This window comes from Armigeres subalbatus, chromosome 3 (assembly GCF_024139115.2).
Source record: "Armigeres subalbatus isolate Guangzhou_Male chromosome 3, GZ_Asu_2, whole genome shotgun sequence".
Classification (NCBI taxonomy): Eukaryota; Metazoa; Arthropoda; class Insecta; order Diptera; family Culicidae; genus Armigeres; species Armigeres subalbatus.
This window is the reverse complement of record NC_085141.1, coordinates 62,898,940-62,914,615: the sequence shown is the minus strand read 5'-3', so window position 1 is coordinate 62,914,615 and position 15,676 is coordinate 62,898,940. Positions and strand designations below refer to the sequence as shown.

At 43.5% G+C, this 15,676-nt stretch overlaps 1 protein-coding gene across 3 annotated transcripts in view; it reads left to right on the top strand.

Moving 5' to 3' along the window:
* The window catches only part of LOC134219249 (microtubule-associated protein Jupiter), a 153,530-nt gene that overhangs the window by 135,185 nt on the left and 2,669 nt on the right, over positions 1–15,676 (top strand). Inside the window, exons 5-7 of one of the 3 annotated variants that reach the window (XM_062697957.1) lie at positions 5,237–5,548; positions 7,414–7,431; positions 15,357–15,491. In XM_062697957.1, coding sequence (XP_062553941.1) covers positions 5,237–5,548; positions 7,414–7,431; positions 15,357–15,491 — 465 coding nt within the window. The remainder of the gene's footprint in view (positions 1–5,236; positions 5,549–7,413; positions 7,432–15,356; positions 15,492–15,676) is intronic. The other 2 variants (XM_062697958.1, XM_062697959.1) reach the window with 2 other exon arrangements.

The window sequence follows — 15,676 nt, the reverse complement described above, 5'->3', positions numbered from 1 at the left end:
ACGAGCCTACCTTGTTTTCTGTATACCGTGCGTTGGTGCTATGAAACCTAGGGTTGCTCAGGACCAGGGTTTGCAGAAATCGCTCTCAATAGATAACGAACAACGATAAAAGAGAGGCAAAAACTCTTCCGAATCATAACAAGCCATGATAACAAATTTATCAAACGTGTATACAAGTGCGAAAAAACAGAATTGGATAGGAAGCCCTCAATGAAAAATGGTGATTCTCGCATTGTTTTCGCTCATTTCGTGTTGGTTACTGCACAGCTGTGTAGAACAAATTGAAATGCATCATCAGAGCTAATGCTCCCGCATTTGGAGCTTACTAAAAAAAAATTATCATGGGGTATAGCCTCCCGAATCAATTCTCTATCATGACAGCTTGCGAAAAAGTCTGTCGCGGTATGCTACATATCGTATAAGGGAAGGTGGATAGACTTGATCCCCGGGAAGACTTGATCACCCCCTGTTTTATCGAGAACTAAAGTAGTTTTGTTCTAGCGTATTTTTTAGTAGAGATCCTCTAGCCAAATTACCTTTATGTGGTGAGCAATTTTTTGGATTGACAACCTTATTTATTCTGTATGTTTTGACCTTCCTAAAGATTTTTTTATTGGCCATGCAAAATTTGAATAACTTTTCATAACAATGACCAAATGCTTTCGCTTTTTCACAGCACCAAGCCATAAATGTGCTTAATGATTTGTACTGATGAAAATGTCAACATTTCATCAAAGTTTTCGGATATTTGGATTAGAAGTTATTGCCTCAATATGGGGACATTTGATCCCCCATTAGTCACCCATACAAAAATTTGGAGAAAAAATTCAAAAAAAAATATAAATCTGTTCTCAGGATTCTAATTTTTTGTACATTTGACAGATTTGATGAAGTGTTGGCAGGAAAAATTATTTATTGCGTAGATATCATAGAAAAGGGATCAGTTCTTCCCAAATTTTAAAATTGCATGTGCTGTCGAATTCAATTACAAAAATCGTTCATGTATGTATACGCACAGCAGTTCGAAAATTGCGCGTATTTTGAAAGAAAAATATTTTTAAAAAATCTGAGGGCACCTGACCTTACTAATTTTATCAAAGCAAGTTCTTGCAGAGGGATCAATTTCCCACGAATATTTTAGACGCAGATTTTTGACAGCACTCTAAAAAATCGATTGTGTATCAATAACAACAATAATTTGAGGACTGTCATGCATCAGTAAACTATTTTTCTTAGAAAGTATGTGTGAAAATCGCGTATGTTTATTTATTTTTGGCTGTGATACATCGGAAATCAGAACAGGGGATCAAGTCTACCCAGTCTCCCCTATGTATACAGAGATGATAAGTGAGAACCTTGTTCATTCTCTTTAGGATTCAATCCTTGCTCAGGACACATGAGTCATACTAAAAAATTGGTTGTTTACAGAGGTTGGTTATCAATTTTTATACCTCTTTCATTTGCAATAAATAAGCGGAGAATATACAGACAAGATGGGCATTATGATTTCTTCAACCATACGTAATACTACAAAAATAAAATTTATATAAATAAACATTGAGATTTATGATCTTAGACGGTGCCTGTAGTTGAGCGGTAAGCGTGCCTGCCTCTCACCACAGTGGGCCTGGGTTCGATCGCAGTCTAGGTCTAGGCGAATATCCGGAGTAAAAAAACGATACTGCGGATAATCGAGTCCGACTTTGGTACTAGGATAAATCTTGGATTCAAAATTTTAATGTTTAATGTTTTTAAACTTATGTTTCAAACATTTTTTCTAGTTATTGTTAATTTATTTTAGCATTTTAACTCAACTTTTATCAGGATATTTTTTCAATTTTTTCACGGATTTCACAACACATATAGCATTTTTATCTCAAACCCTAAAACAAAAAAATAGATAATAGGTTATCTATTCTGGTTTTATTAAAACTTATTCAAGTTTTGCAAAATCATGTGAGTTCGAATTTTGGCAAAAAAATGCCAATTTTAACTATTTCATTTAACCCCAGTACGCGTAGTGAAGAAAACTTACATCGGCCTTTTCAAAAATCTATAATATGGTTCTCATTCTTGATCATTTGATTTGGATCAGATACTTCTCTGCCCTCTGTGGGGCCCTCCTTAGCCGTGCGTTAAAATGCGCGGCAGTAGTAGTAAAATTCTTCTTTATTTACACAATTTTTGTTCTACAATTATTTTTAACATGTACAGTGATCGGCCGGCTTGGCCCTCCAACTTCAATTTTAATTATTATTATTATTATTATTTTTATGTTTCTACTTAATTTTTAAAATATAATGTATCATGACGGCCTTCAGCAGGCGCTAGTGTGTTTTTTAAAATTTGATAACCTAACTACTATGTACACTAATATTTACAATAAAAATTTGATAACCTAGATTGGAACTAGCGCCCTAAGCGCTTGTTGGTCCGAGTGCAAGCAACGGACCCTAAACTTTTCTTTACACTCACCAAAGCGTTCATGTAAGGTTTTTTTTCCGGCCGGCCGGGGGACCCCGGATTTTTTTGTCCTGGGGGGGGGGGGGTGTTGAGGATCATCCTCAGGAATTTGTTTTGGACCCGTTGAAGTTTGAGGTGGTGGGTTTTAGCGCAGCTCTCCCAGACCGGCATGCCATATTCGATCACAGGGAGGATGATTTGCTTGTAGACAGCAAGCTTATTTTTCAGGGACAATGACGACCGGCGGTTGATCAAAGGGTACAGTAGTTTCAACAAGACGTTACACTTTGTCACCGTTTTGTCAACCTGCTGCCTGAAAATAAGCTTGCTGTCGAGGGTCAAGCAAAGGTAGTCGGCCTCATTGGCCCATTCCACAGTCGTGCCATTGAGGATGATTTTACAGTCCCCAGGCGGAACAAGTTTAGGGGATTTGGAGTGGGGGAAAATGATGACCTGGGTCTTCGCCGCGTTGATACAGATCTTCCAGCTGGTGAGGTACTCTGTCAGGGCATCCAGGCCTCGTTGGAGTTTTGCCACTAGCGCTCTGATCACTCTACCGTTGTAGACGATGGATGTGTCATCTGCGAACAGAGACAGAATGCCGCCTTCTGGAGGTTCTGGCATGTCGGAGGTGAATAGATTGAAAAGCAGGGGCCCGAGGATACTGCCCTGGGGACGCCTGCGACGATGTTGTGCGCATTGGAACTCGCTCCGCTGATTGAGACCCGAAATGTCCTTGCCGACAGGTAATTGTTGATGATTTTCACCAGGTAGCTGGGAAGATTGTAGCGTTGTAGTTTGTACACCAGGCCATCATGCCATACATTGTCAAATGCCTTCTCGACATCGAGTAAGGCCATGGCGGATGTTTTCGAGACAAATTTGTTCCGTCTGAGGACGTTGGTAACTCGGGTCAGTTGGTGTACAGTTGACCGACCGCGTCGGAAACCAAACTGTTCCTCGAGCAAGATGTTGAGATTTTCGGCAGACTCAAGTAACCGGTGATGAATAGCTTTTTCGAATAGCTTGGATAACCCTGAGAGAAGGCTGATGGGTCGATAACTTTTGGGAGAGGAAGGATCCTTCCCAGGCTTCCGGATGGGGATGACTTTCGCTGACTTCCAGGACGATGGGAAGTAGCTGAGCCGGAGACACTGATTAAAGATCAGTGAGAGGTGCTCAAAGAACGGAGCACTCATGTGTTTGAGCTCGAGATTCAGGATGCTGTCGAAGCCTGGGGCCTTCATGTTCTTCGACGATTTGATATAGGCCGTCAATTCGCCAGTTGAGATCTCCAACTCCTCCGAGAAGTCGTTGGGAATCAAATGGATGTTGTTTGCATGCTCGTTGACGGCTGCTTCGTGAGGACTGGTGATGTTCTGCCCAAGATTGTGTGAGCTGACGAAGTGACGACCTATTTCAGCGACCTTCTCTGCAGGAGTTATCAAGCGATCCTTCGAGCCATTATTGTCTAGTGGGATCAAAGGTGGAATGGGCCGAGGCTTGGATTTTAGAATTTTGGTCATTTTCCAGAACGGCTTAGCATAATCTGGGAGAGTGCGGATCTTATTCGAGAAGTCGTTATTTTGAGGTCCACCATTCTGGCCTTGATAATTTTGTGATTCGATTGCAGCGTGCCTTAAGCTCAGGCAGTCCAGTACGCTGAAACTGCCTGCGAGTGACATTCCGCAATCGAATCAAATCTTTGGTGAGTGTATCGATGTTTAAGGAGTTGCTTACCTGCCGAGCCGTCGGTACGTGTTGCTCTCGGGCCGCCGTGATCGCCTCCTCGATAGCGCACAGCTGGCGGTCGATACTTTCCGGCGTCTCCGGACGCACCTCGTAGTCAACGGTGTTATCGACGCACTGCTGGAAACGCTGCCAGTTCACTCGGTGGTAGTTCCGCCGTAACTGCTGGTGCCGATTGACCGAGGAGCCCAGTTCCGCCACCACCGGATAGTGATCCGAACTGAGCTCCTGGTATACAACCGGCTGCGAGAAAATGCGCGGCTACAAAGCAAGACCATGCTGAGGGTGGCTGGGTTCGATTCCCGGTGCCGGTCTAGGCAATTTTCGGATTGGAAATTGTCTCGACTTCCCTGGGCATAAAAGTATCATCGTGCTAGCCTCATGATATACAAATGCAAAAATGGTAACTTGGCTTAAAAACCTCGCAGTTAATAACTGTGGAAGTGCTTAATGAACACTAAGCTGTGAGGCGGCTCTGTCCCAGTGTGGGGATGTAATGCCAATAAGAAGAAGAAGACTTCTCTGCCATTATAGGATTCATCGCTGAATTTTATAAGCTGATTATGTTTCCGTTCGAGTCACTATCTGATATACTCACATGAGCATCCCGCGTCGCCATTGCTACTAACAGTTAATATTTATACTATCAATAGGCGCCTATGATAAGTAACAGTAAAACAATTATTTCAATGATTACATGCTTTAATTTTTAAGTTGCTTTAAAACTCTTTAACGTTAAATATAATGCCTAATTCCATAATTTGCTTAATGCACATTTTCATTGCCAGAATTGATATGTTTAAAGTATATTCGAGACGCCTGCGTTCCATGCATAAACATAATATATGGTAGATCGATTCTGTTTCGTTTCCGTAATTCGATCTTAGATAACCTCATGCTTATGAATATTCAGTAACCTTTTGCCGTGCTTCATGCGACTTACCTTCAAAGTTCTCCCATCTGTGCCTAACGTAGAGCTTCACTAACCAGGCTTTCTCTTCATCCACTTTTCACCACCTTGCAGGAGAAACGCCACGCCGGGGTGCATCCGGTCAAGATTCGCACAACCGTCTGTTCGGTGAAGCCGATCGTCCCTACACACCAGCGAAGAATCACATGAAGAGCAATCTGCCCATCGGTAGCGACGCCACAGATTCCGGCAAAGCCAACGGTCACAGCAACGGCAAGGCAACGAATGGACATCATCTAAACGGAAACGGAACTGCCCCAGCAACCAATGGCCACAGCAGCAGCAACGGAAGCAGCCACATCAATGGACACAGCAACGGCACTATTTCCACATCGTCAGCGCCATCACAGAACGGATCATCCCACAGTAAGTTTATCTGATTTTCGGATTCCATTTGACATAGCTACTAACAAAGACAACACACAGCCGCTGTAATTGGTTTTTGATTTCTCATAGTTATTATTGCGGTAGAAGCATTTACACGGTAACTCGATAAGGGATTTCTTTGGTCACGGAACATGCACGTTAATTATTAGTTTCTAAACACTAACCAACACCAAATTTCCCTCGCATGCTTGTGCAAAATTGAATATCTTGCACCGACGATTTACGATTTTTTACTGTTGAAGAATAATAGGTATAAGAAATGATTATCGACTCGACATGACTTGTTCGCTGACTGGGGGGTTTCAATTCAGATTCAATAGCCCCCGCAGTCCCCCCCCCCCCCCTTCAGCCTACAAAGGTTTTCTATTAATATGTGATTTCAATATGTGCATGTAATATTACAATCCACATGCTGAGAAAAAGAGCTAAAATATTTCAATATCGTTATTCAGAACTAAAACTGCTTTAAGAATACATATTCTGATCACTGCCTAATCTCCATTTGATATAGAAAGAAAAAAAAACACGTTTAGTCTTCCGGTAGTTGTGCTACAAGTTCATCAGCCTTTTGTGAATCAATCTTTTGTAGTTATCTTTAATTTCAATCACTATCGGCGTTTTTATAGTGTACGAATTCAAACGCATGTTATAATCAATAGAAATTGTGGGATTACTGAAACCTGACTAGAAACGATATTACGAAGTATAGAGTGGGGTTGACATGCAGCAAAAATCCTGTCGTTTGTTTCTTAATGAATCAAAATGCCCCCCCTAAGGGGTCGTACACATATTACGTAAGCATTTTTTCTGGGTTTTTCGACCCCCCCTCCCCCCATGTAAGATTTTTTCCATACAAATGATTTTTTATTTATATGGTGCGTAAGAAAATGACGGACCCCCCCCCTCCCCCATAAGTGCTTACGTAATATGTGTACGGCCCCTAATGGTGGTGCAGCAAAACCACAGAATAAGCGATCACTATCGTTCCACCTTCCAATGTTGCTGCTCGACAACGGCTTTCGATTAATGTGTGGCTGGCTGCTCCAGGGTTCTGCTGATCCAACAGAGCACAGCACCTTCTTCATATGACGACTGGGAGGGTACTAGACCTGAACAGAGAAGGTTATCTCCGTAGTAATTATTCCATTCATCTGTTTGTCACGGTGTTCACCACGTCGCCGGTGCGGTCTTGTTCTGCAAGTTGTTGGATCTTGCTCGGAATGCGGTAATTGATGTTTGAGCAGGGTGGCGGTTTTCTCCACTGTTTCCCATATTTAAGATTATTTTATCGTACTATTGCCTTGTTCATCCCGCAAAGATCTCGTTTCATCTAGCAGGAAGTGAAACAAATTGCGTCTTTGCCAAGATCTATCTGGTTGCGGGAACACAATATGTCGCTTCGATCTATAATGTTGATCGATTTTTATGCTTTTTTGCAAACAATGACACGGTACGCTGTAATGTGATGACTCTTACGAAACCGAAGTGACTTCGTTGTAAATAAATCACTCGTCAAGTCGTTCAACTGTGACGGTGATCTTCGCTTCGTATCTATCTGCTCCGCCCAGCTCCATTCTTGGTTTTTCGATGCCATTCCTCTCTCCAACTGATGATCGGATTCTTCACGGTTCATGGATATAATTGTGCGGCGAAAAAATCCCCTTCAACAACGGCGAGACGAGTTTGCTCTTATTATCTGTCATTTCTACGATCCCCGTCGCATTCCCGTCGTCTCAAACATTCCATGTTTTGTTTTACATTCTTACCATTGCAATCTCCATCCTTTATGCGATAAACCCCCACGAACCCCCACTAACAAAATGATTTTTTTTAATTTCATGCAGTCTTCCTGAGGAGATTAAGTAAGTCCGACAATGTTCACACAATGTTCCTCTTGCGGAAGACAGCTCAAAGAAAAGCAAAAAGTGTACGATTAGCGCACAATCATTGTCCATCACCAGCTTCATCGTGTTCACCCACTTCATCTTGCGAACGCTTTCCGCGATTCGAGCTGCTTGACACATTCCCACATTAAAAGCCTCATTCATAGACTTCATTGCGCCAAACACTGCCACACTGTTAGTTACCTGACTGACCCCCGAACTGGACAACAAGCAGACTTTATGTTTATGAAGCAGTTGTACAAAACGCTTTGTTGTTTTAATCACCGTTGGACACAGTTTTTACTAAACGAATGAACGATAAGGAACACTCTACGCTGATTTAATTAATTGAACCATTTAGCGCTATAATTCGGATAGTTATCAGTTTTATAGCATTCAGACCATTAGCATCAGTAGATCACTTTGCAAAAAAATGAACCTCAAAATTAACTCGTTTCACAGATAAGCACAGTAGACTATTAAAATTGGAAGCGTGTTGATTGAACGATGATAGAAAAGTGTAAATCTGGCAACATCAATGAAAAGGTTTTTCTTTCGAATCACAACATTTTTTTGTGTTTATCAATATGTCTATCGGTTCATATCCCGTATTCCTAATCAGTGAAGGAATAAACATTCAGATGTGATGGAATTTTGTAACAATAACAGCTTTTTACGCTCATTACTTTTACGCTAAATCTACAACACGGTAGGCACAAATCTGGTTATTCCGGTATGTATGAAAATATAAAAATACAATATTTTCTTATAAAGACACTCCACAGAAACGTCAAGCTGAATTTGCTAGTTTTTTAGTTAGGTGACTTTGCTTAGCCGTGCGGTAAGATTCGAGGCTACAAAGAAAGATCATGATGAAGGTGGCTGGGTTCGATTCCCCCGGTCCAAAATTTTGTTGTTGGAAATCTTCTCGACTTCCCTGGGCATACAAATATCATCGTGCTAGCCTCATGATATACGAATGCAAAAATGGTAACTTGGCTTAGAAACCTCGCAGTTAATAATTGTGGAAGTGCTTAATGAACACTAAGCTGCGAGGCGGCTCTGTCCCAGTGTGGGGGTGTAATGCCAATAAGAAGAAAAAGAGATGCTTGTTTTTCAGCTGAATAAGACTATTTTTGTCTAAAAAAAGCGTCTAACCAGCTTCTAATTTTGTTGAATTAACGATCTCGAAATGATTGCTTAGCAACTAGTAAGCGTCCTGAACCTACAGCCGCCATCATTTATTTATTTTTTGTTGGACATTACTTTTTCCAATAAGCACTTATTTCTACCACAAATGCGTTTTACATGAGACTTCCCAAGTATCCGTAACAGTCGGAATTCCCATTTTTATCCATTTTGGCTGATAGATACCTATTACCCGGCAGCGTTACGCCATTGAAGATAGGCGGCGGCGTGGGTTAAGTTCATGCATAAAAATTCTGCGGATTTTTTTCGGAAGCATCTCCAGAAATTCCCCTCGAAGTTCTCCAGGAGTTCCTTCAGAAGTTCCTCCATGAATACCTGCGAAAGCTTCTCCAGGAATTTCTCTGGAGATTCCTCCAGAAATTCATGTAGAAGTTCCTCCTGGATTCCTCTAAGAATGCCTCCGAAAGTTTTTCCAGGAATTTCTCCAGAAATCCCTCTGGAAGCCCCTCCGGGAAGTCCGCCGTTCCTCTGGGGATTCCTCCGGAAGCACATCCAGGAATTTATCTGCTGGTTCCTCCCGGAATTCCCCCGGAAGTTCCTCCTTAAATTCCTCCGGAATAGAGGTGTGCAGCACTGTGCCACGCCGCCGCCGCCGACATTTTCCATCGGCGCGTCGCCGTTTCATGCCGCTGATCTATAATTTTCCACGCCGATTCAAATTTTTCAGAAAATCGTCAAATTTTTCGATTGAAATCCCTAAAGCATACAGATCCAGAATTTTTCGCATCCAGTTGTTGTTTATCTAAACTGATTATCTTGCCGTAAAAGTCATTTGTCCGAATAGATCAAACGGGTCGACCTTTCTGGCCATATGACCCGTTTGGCAATGGCATTTTCGGCCTCTTTCAGCCAAATGACATTTTTTGACAAACTATTTTCGATCAATAACCGTTTCTGTCCAATTCAGCCAAATGGAATTCGGCTAAATGACAATCGACCAAGTGGCATTCGAATGACTTTCGGTCTAACGATGGGGAGAGTCATATGGCCGAAAGTTGTTTAACTGAATATGTCATTTGGCCGAACAAACGATTAAACCATTAGAAACTCATCTGGCCAAATATGCCAATTGACCGAAATGAGCAACTGGTCATGTGGTCAAAAAGGTGGCTTAAAATGCCGTTTGGCAGAAAGTGCCATTTGGTTGAAAAGCCAGAAAATAGGGCTGGGTGGGGTTTTCAGAACTTTTTTTAATTTGAGACGATTCCAAAAAAATCTGAAGATTAAGTCTCTGGGGGGGGGGGTGGTTTATGTCCAAAACCCTCCCCGTGGCTACGTCACTGTATGGACATATTTACTATGGGAAATGTCGTTCGGTCGAATTGGTTCTTTGGTCGAAAAAGTCGTTTTGCAGAAAGAACCACTGTTGTAACTAATTATAAAAAGGACCATTGGATTGAAAATGTTGTTTGGCCGAACGGGTCGACATTTTTGGTAATATTACCGGTTCAGCAATTAACATTTTCGAATACATAAATAAACATTAACATAAACAAATAAATATTGCGGTGAGACTGCTTTTTCGGTGAAATTACTAGTTCGGACCTATTTCGCTTTCGGCCAAATGACATTTTCGGTCAAACTGTTTTCGACCTATTAACCATTTCGGTCTAAATTTCAATTCGCCGAATGACTTCGGCCTTATGATTCTTTCTCTTTTTGAACAATTGCTCGTGGAATATCCGAGGATGCTTTAAAGAACAATACAAATAATGTCGCGTAATTTCTAAAAAAAATCCAAAAGTGAGTTCAATCCACCCAACTTCGCACTTCCGTACGGGAAGCCAAATTTGAGTAAATTGCGTCGAAGTAGTTTGCCTTGACTCCCATGTTAAAAAAGTACCTAGCGTAAATTTTATTTACTCAACTGGAGGTTTAATTCACTCAATTTCAACCTCGGACAGCAAATTCAAGGTTGGCTTCCCGTTTCGAGCTGCCGTCGATGCATTGTTTCGCACATTTGTTTTTAACAACAGAATAAAGAGTGGATGAAAGAAAAGAGAAAAAATAACTTAAAAGTAAGTTGAAAATTACTCAACGCCGGGTACTTATTTTTCTTCCGTGTAGTAAGCAGCATAGCTTGAGTCGTCTGCTAGTATTGTGAGTCACATACCCACCCTTGTTAACAGTCTATTGAGACTACAACTGGTGAACTACCGAAAAAAAAGTATGCCGTTTATTAGTTGAAAAAAAAGACACGGCAAATGCTGGGTAAAGCGTACCATTGGTACTTCGCGTACCTGAAGGATTAAAATAGACCCCTTCTCGCGGTCCTTAGCCTCGTACCCAGCAACTCATATCTCTACCTCCTCGTGACGCTGGCCAGGATACAAGCAACCTTAGAGAAGATGGGGTAACCAACCCCGATGGGAAATATGGTCGTATGCTGACCGGGGAGGAGGGTTTTGCTCCTTTCCGGAGGTGTAAATCTTACTGAGCGTCTGTTCTCTAAGAGCGGCTAACAACAGCGTATGTTCTCCATGTTAGGGGCGGCTGACCATCGTCCTAGTTCCAGCGAAGGAATCAAAGTGAAACTATGCACCATGGTCCAACGGAAACAAGGAGGAATGGTCCTCCGAAAATTTAGGAGATTTGGTGTCAGGCCCTGCAAGCCAGCCTTAAAAAAACTTACGCAACGAATAATCAACAAGAGAGTACGACAGGAGGTTTGTTGGAAGGGATCAATGGTGCGAACGTTTAGAGGTAATCATACCATTTACCAGAGCTGCGGCAACACACACGAGCTGGGAACAGCTTTCATAGTGATGGGCGATATGCAAAGGTGCGTGATCGGGTGGTGGCCGATCAATGAAAGAATGTGCAGGTTGAGGATCAAAGGCCGGTTCATCAACTTCAGCATAATCAACGTCCATAGCCCACACTCCGAAAGCACTGATGATGATAAGGACGCATTCTACGCGCAGCTGGAACGTGAGTACGACAGCTGCCAATAATACGACGTCAAAATCATCATAGGAGATTTGAACGCTCAGGTTGGCCAAAAGACCGACTATTGGGAAGTTCAGCGCTCACCGGCTGACGAACGAAAACGGCCTACGGCTAATTGATTTCGCCGTCTCCAAGAATATGGCCATTCGCAGCATCTACTTCAAACACAGCCTTCCTTACCGGTACACCTGGAGATCATCACTGCAGACAGAATCAAATAGACACAAATCGACCACTTCTGATTCATGGACGGCACTCCTGATGTCGCCACTGCATACGCGCAGCATCTCGAGGCAGCGTTGCTGGAGGAGGGTAAGCTCGTTGAGGCCCCTCTTGAGGACTGCTAGAATACAGTTAAAGTAGCCATTAACGACGCAGCGGAGAACAACGTCGGGTATATGGGACGAAGTCGACGGAACGATAGGTTCGACGAAGAGTGCAGACAGATTCTGGAGGAGAAGGACACAGCGCGGGCGGTCGCACTGCAGCAAGGTTCCCCGCAGAACGTGGAACGTTATAGACGGAAGCGGAGACAGCAGACCCGCCATTTTCAGGAGAAGAAACGCCGCCTGGAAGAAGCGGAGTGCGAGGAGATGGAACAGCTGTGTCATTCTCAAGAAACACGCAAGTTTTATCAGAAGGTCACCGCATCCCGCAAAGGCTTCGTGCCGGGATAAGGATGGGAGCATCTTGACGGACGAACGTGTGGTGATCAAAAGGTGGATGCAGCACTACGAGGAACATTTAAATGGCGCTGAGAGTATAGGCAGTGAAAGTCAAGGCAGCGGAGGAGATGACTACGTCAGTTCAGCAGACAGCTGAAGCCAACCAGCTCCCCTTGAGGCAAGTTAAGGATGCCATCGAACAGCTTAAGACCAATACAGCAGCTGGTAAGGATCGTATCGGAGCTGAGCTCATCAAGATGGCCCGGAAAAGCTGGCCACTTGCCTGCACAAACTAATAGACAAAATCTGGGAAACTGAACAGCTACCGGAAGAGTGGAATAAAGGGATTATATGCCTCATCTACAAAAAAAAAGGCGACAAGCTGGAGTGTGAGTACTTTCGAGCAATCACTATCCTTAATGCTGCCTACAAAGTGGTATCCCAGATCATCTTCCTTCGTCTGTCACCATTAGTGAATGAGTTCGTGGGAAGTTATCAAGCCGGCTTAGTTGACGGCTGCTCTATAACGGACCAGATCTTTACTGTACGGCAAATCCTTCCAAAATGTGAATACCAGGTCCCAACGCACCATTTGTTCATCGATTTCAAGGCGGCATACGACAGTATAGACCGCATAGAGCTTTGGAAAAATATGGACGAGAACAGCTTCCAGGGAAAGCCCACCAGACTGATCAAAGCAACGGTGGATGGTGTGCAAAACTGTGTGCAGATTTCGGGTGAATACTTCGAATCGCTCCGGGGACTAAGACAAAGTGATGGACTTTCGTGCCTGTTGTTCAACATTACGCTAGAAGGTGTCATGCCGAGAGCCGTGTGTTACAGCCGGGGTACTATTTACAACAGATCCAATTTATTTGTCAATTTTTTTGTTTCGCGGATGACGTGGACATTGTCGGCTGAATATTTGCAAAGGTGGCAAAACGGTACACCCGTCTGAAACGTGAAGCAACAAAAGTTGGAAGAAAAAGTACATGTTTGTGGGTGGAACCGAGCGCGACAGGGCCCGCCTGGGAAGCAGTGTTACGATAGGCGGGGATACCTTAGAGGTGGTCGAGAAATTCGTCTACCTTGGAACCTTGCTAACGGCTGATAGCAATGTTAGTCGTGAAATACGAAGGCGCATCATCTGTGGAAGTCGGGGCTACTACGGGCTCCAGAAGAAACTGCGGTCAAAAAAGATTCACTACCGCACCAAATGTTTCATGTACATGACGCTGATAAGTCAGGTAGTCGGGCATGAAACATGGGCAATGCTTGAGGAGGACTAGCAAGCACTCGTAGTATTCGAGAGACGGGCACTTAGAACCATCTTTGGCCTAGTGCATGAAGACGGTGTGTGGCGACGAAGAATGAACCACGAGCTCGCCCAGCTCGTCGGCGAACCCAGTATCCAGAAGATAGCTAAAGCCGGCAGGGTACGATAGACAGGGCATGTTGCAAGAGTGCCGGACTGCAACCCTGCAAAGATGGTGCACTGTTCACTCACTCCCGATATAGCAGGTACGAGACTGCGTGGAGCACAGCGAGCGAGGTGGGCAGACCAGGAGCAAAACAACTTGGCGAGCGTGGGTCGCATTCGAGGATGGAGAGCTGCGGCCTTGAACAGTGTATTGTGGCGTCAAATTGTTGATTCAGTGTTATCTGTTTAGATGTAAACTAAATAAATAAAATAAAAATGAGTAGAAAAAGTGCAGGAGTCTAGCGTGATTTAATTAAAATGTGCTCGATACGCTTTTCTAAAGCAGCGGCGATAAACATTTCTCTACACAACGATGTATTACCGCTGAATTATTGATTTATTGGCGTGATGAGCCGACATTTCATCCTATGCTAACATTACCTCCAGACACCCTGTAGACCAAATCGAAAACGGTCGTGAAGTGTTTTATCTTAAAATAGCCTGCCATAGCTTGGTAGTAATTTGCAAGCACAGCTTTTCATGTACCCACCAAACATCCGTAAAGGCAGTTTATCAGCGAAATTAGTAAATGTATGTCAAATTACACTCACAATCCCAAATCAAGTCGTTATGGTTGTGGAATCGATCGTTCAATATCGGTACTCACATGCCGTGTCTTTATGCTCCGTGGAAGTAATAACGACCTCCCGAAGGCCAACCACACGGCAACCCAAAACTTGTCTTCGTTTTTGTAGAAAAGTTGCTTTTCTTCGCGATACATTTGTCTACAGTTGATAACATCACGCCATTTATCGTGTCCAATAATAACTTGTTTCCGAATAGAATTTGCGTGTCTGTTGTCGGCTTCTGTCATCAACGGAAACTAGTCGCATGATTTTGACTTGATTTAAGTTTAGCAAATAATCTGGATGTCAATTTAGCAAGAATGATAACTTTATCCTCTTTTCAATGATGTTGTTCGGTCTAAATTTCCATTCGCACCTGTGTGATCCGGCACCATCGATATAGCAACCGTAGCGTTTAGACATGTGCCACCTTCGCTTTAGTTTGTTTTAGCCGTTCATTTGTTGGTTGCAATGAGTTAAATTATTTAAAATGATATTCTGTTTTCTCTCCAAATCTAAAACCACCGTACCAATGTGTTTCTCCGCCCCTTTGCTATGTTCAACCACATCCCTCTTTGTCGTTTGACCTCGCCCCATCGAACACATAAACGCTCCTATCGAACGTCGCCACACAACGCCCACTCGTTCGGGTTGGGCCAGGTAACGAAGACGCTATCCCGGATTCAGCATACTCGTCGTCCGGTGCTGGTGCTGGTGCCGGTGCCGGAAACTCGTCGTCCCTGGCCGGACTGCTGGGCTCTCCGGCCCGACGAGCGGTAACCGATGGCTACCAACAGCACCACCACCACCATCATCAGTTCTACCCTAGCGGTGAGGCACTGAATCCGACCTACGCGTCCAACATTAATCTCTGTATCAGTGACGACATCATCATCAGTGTGACCGATCATGACGAGAGCGACTTGCAACAACCAGAACAAGAACAACAACAATCGCAGCGATTTAATCCTACTATTGCTTCTTCTTCTAATTATATCACTACTGCTGCTACCAATACTAACACCAATCTTATAGCGTCGCCCAAGTCATCGTCGTCGTCCACGGTGTCAACGCCCCGCTCGCCCCGATTTGCCCACCGGAATCCGGTCACCGGCAATGGCGTCGAGGACTACGCCGACAAGCCACGCAAGCCAAGCTCCAGGCGGGGAGGTAATTGGTTATCTGCTTGTTATTAACTGTACTAACTGTTGTGTGTCCTTTCCTATGTTATCGTCTATGCTTTTTTTATGTCTCTCAAATGCTTCTATTGTATTTTTAGTCTGTTGCATTTTCAAATATACATTTTTGTTAAAGAATCTCATGTATAGCCTGTTGACAGCAAACATATGATCGCG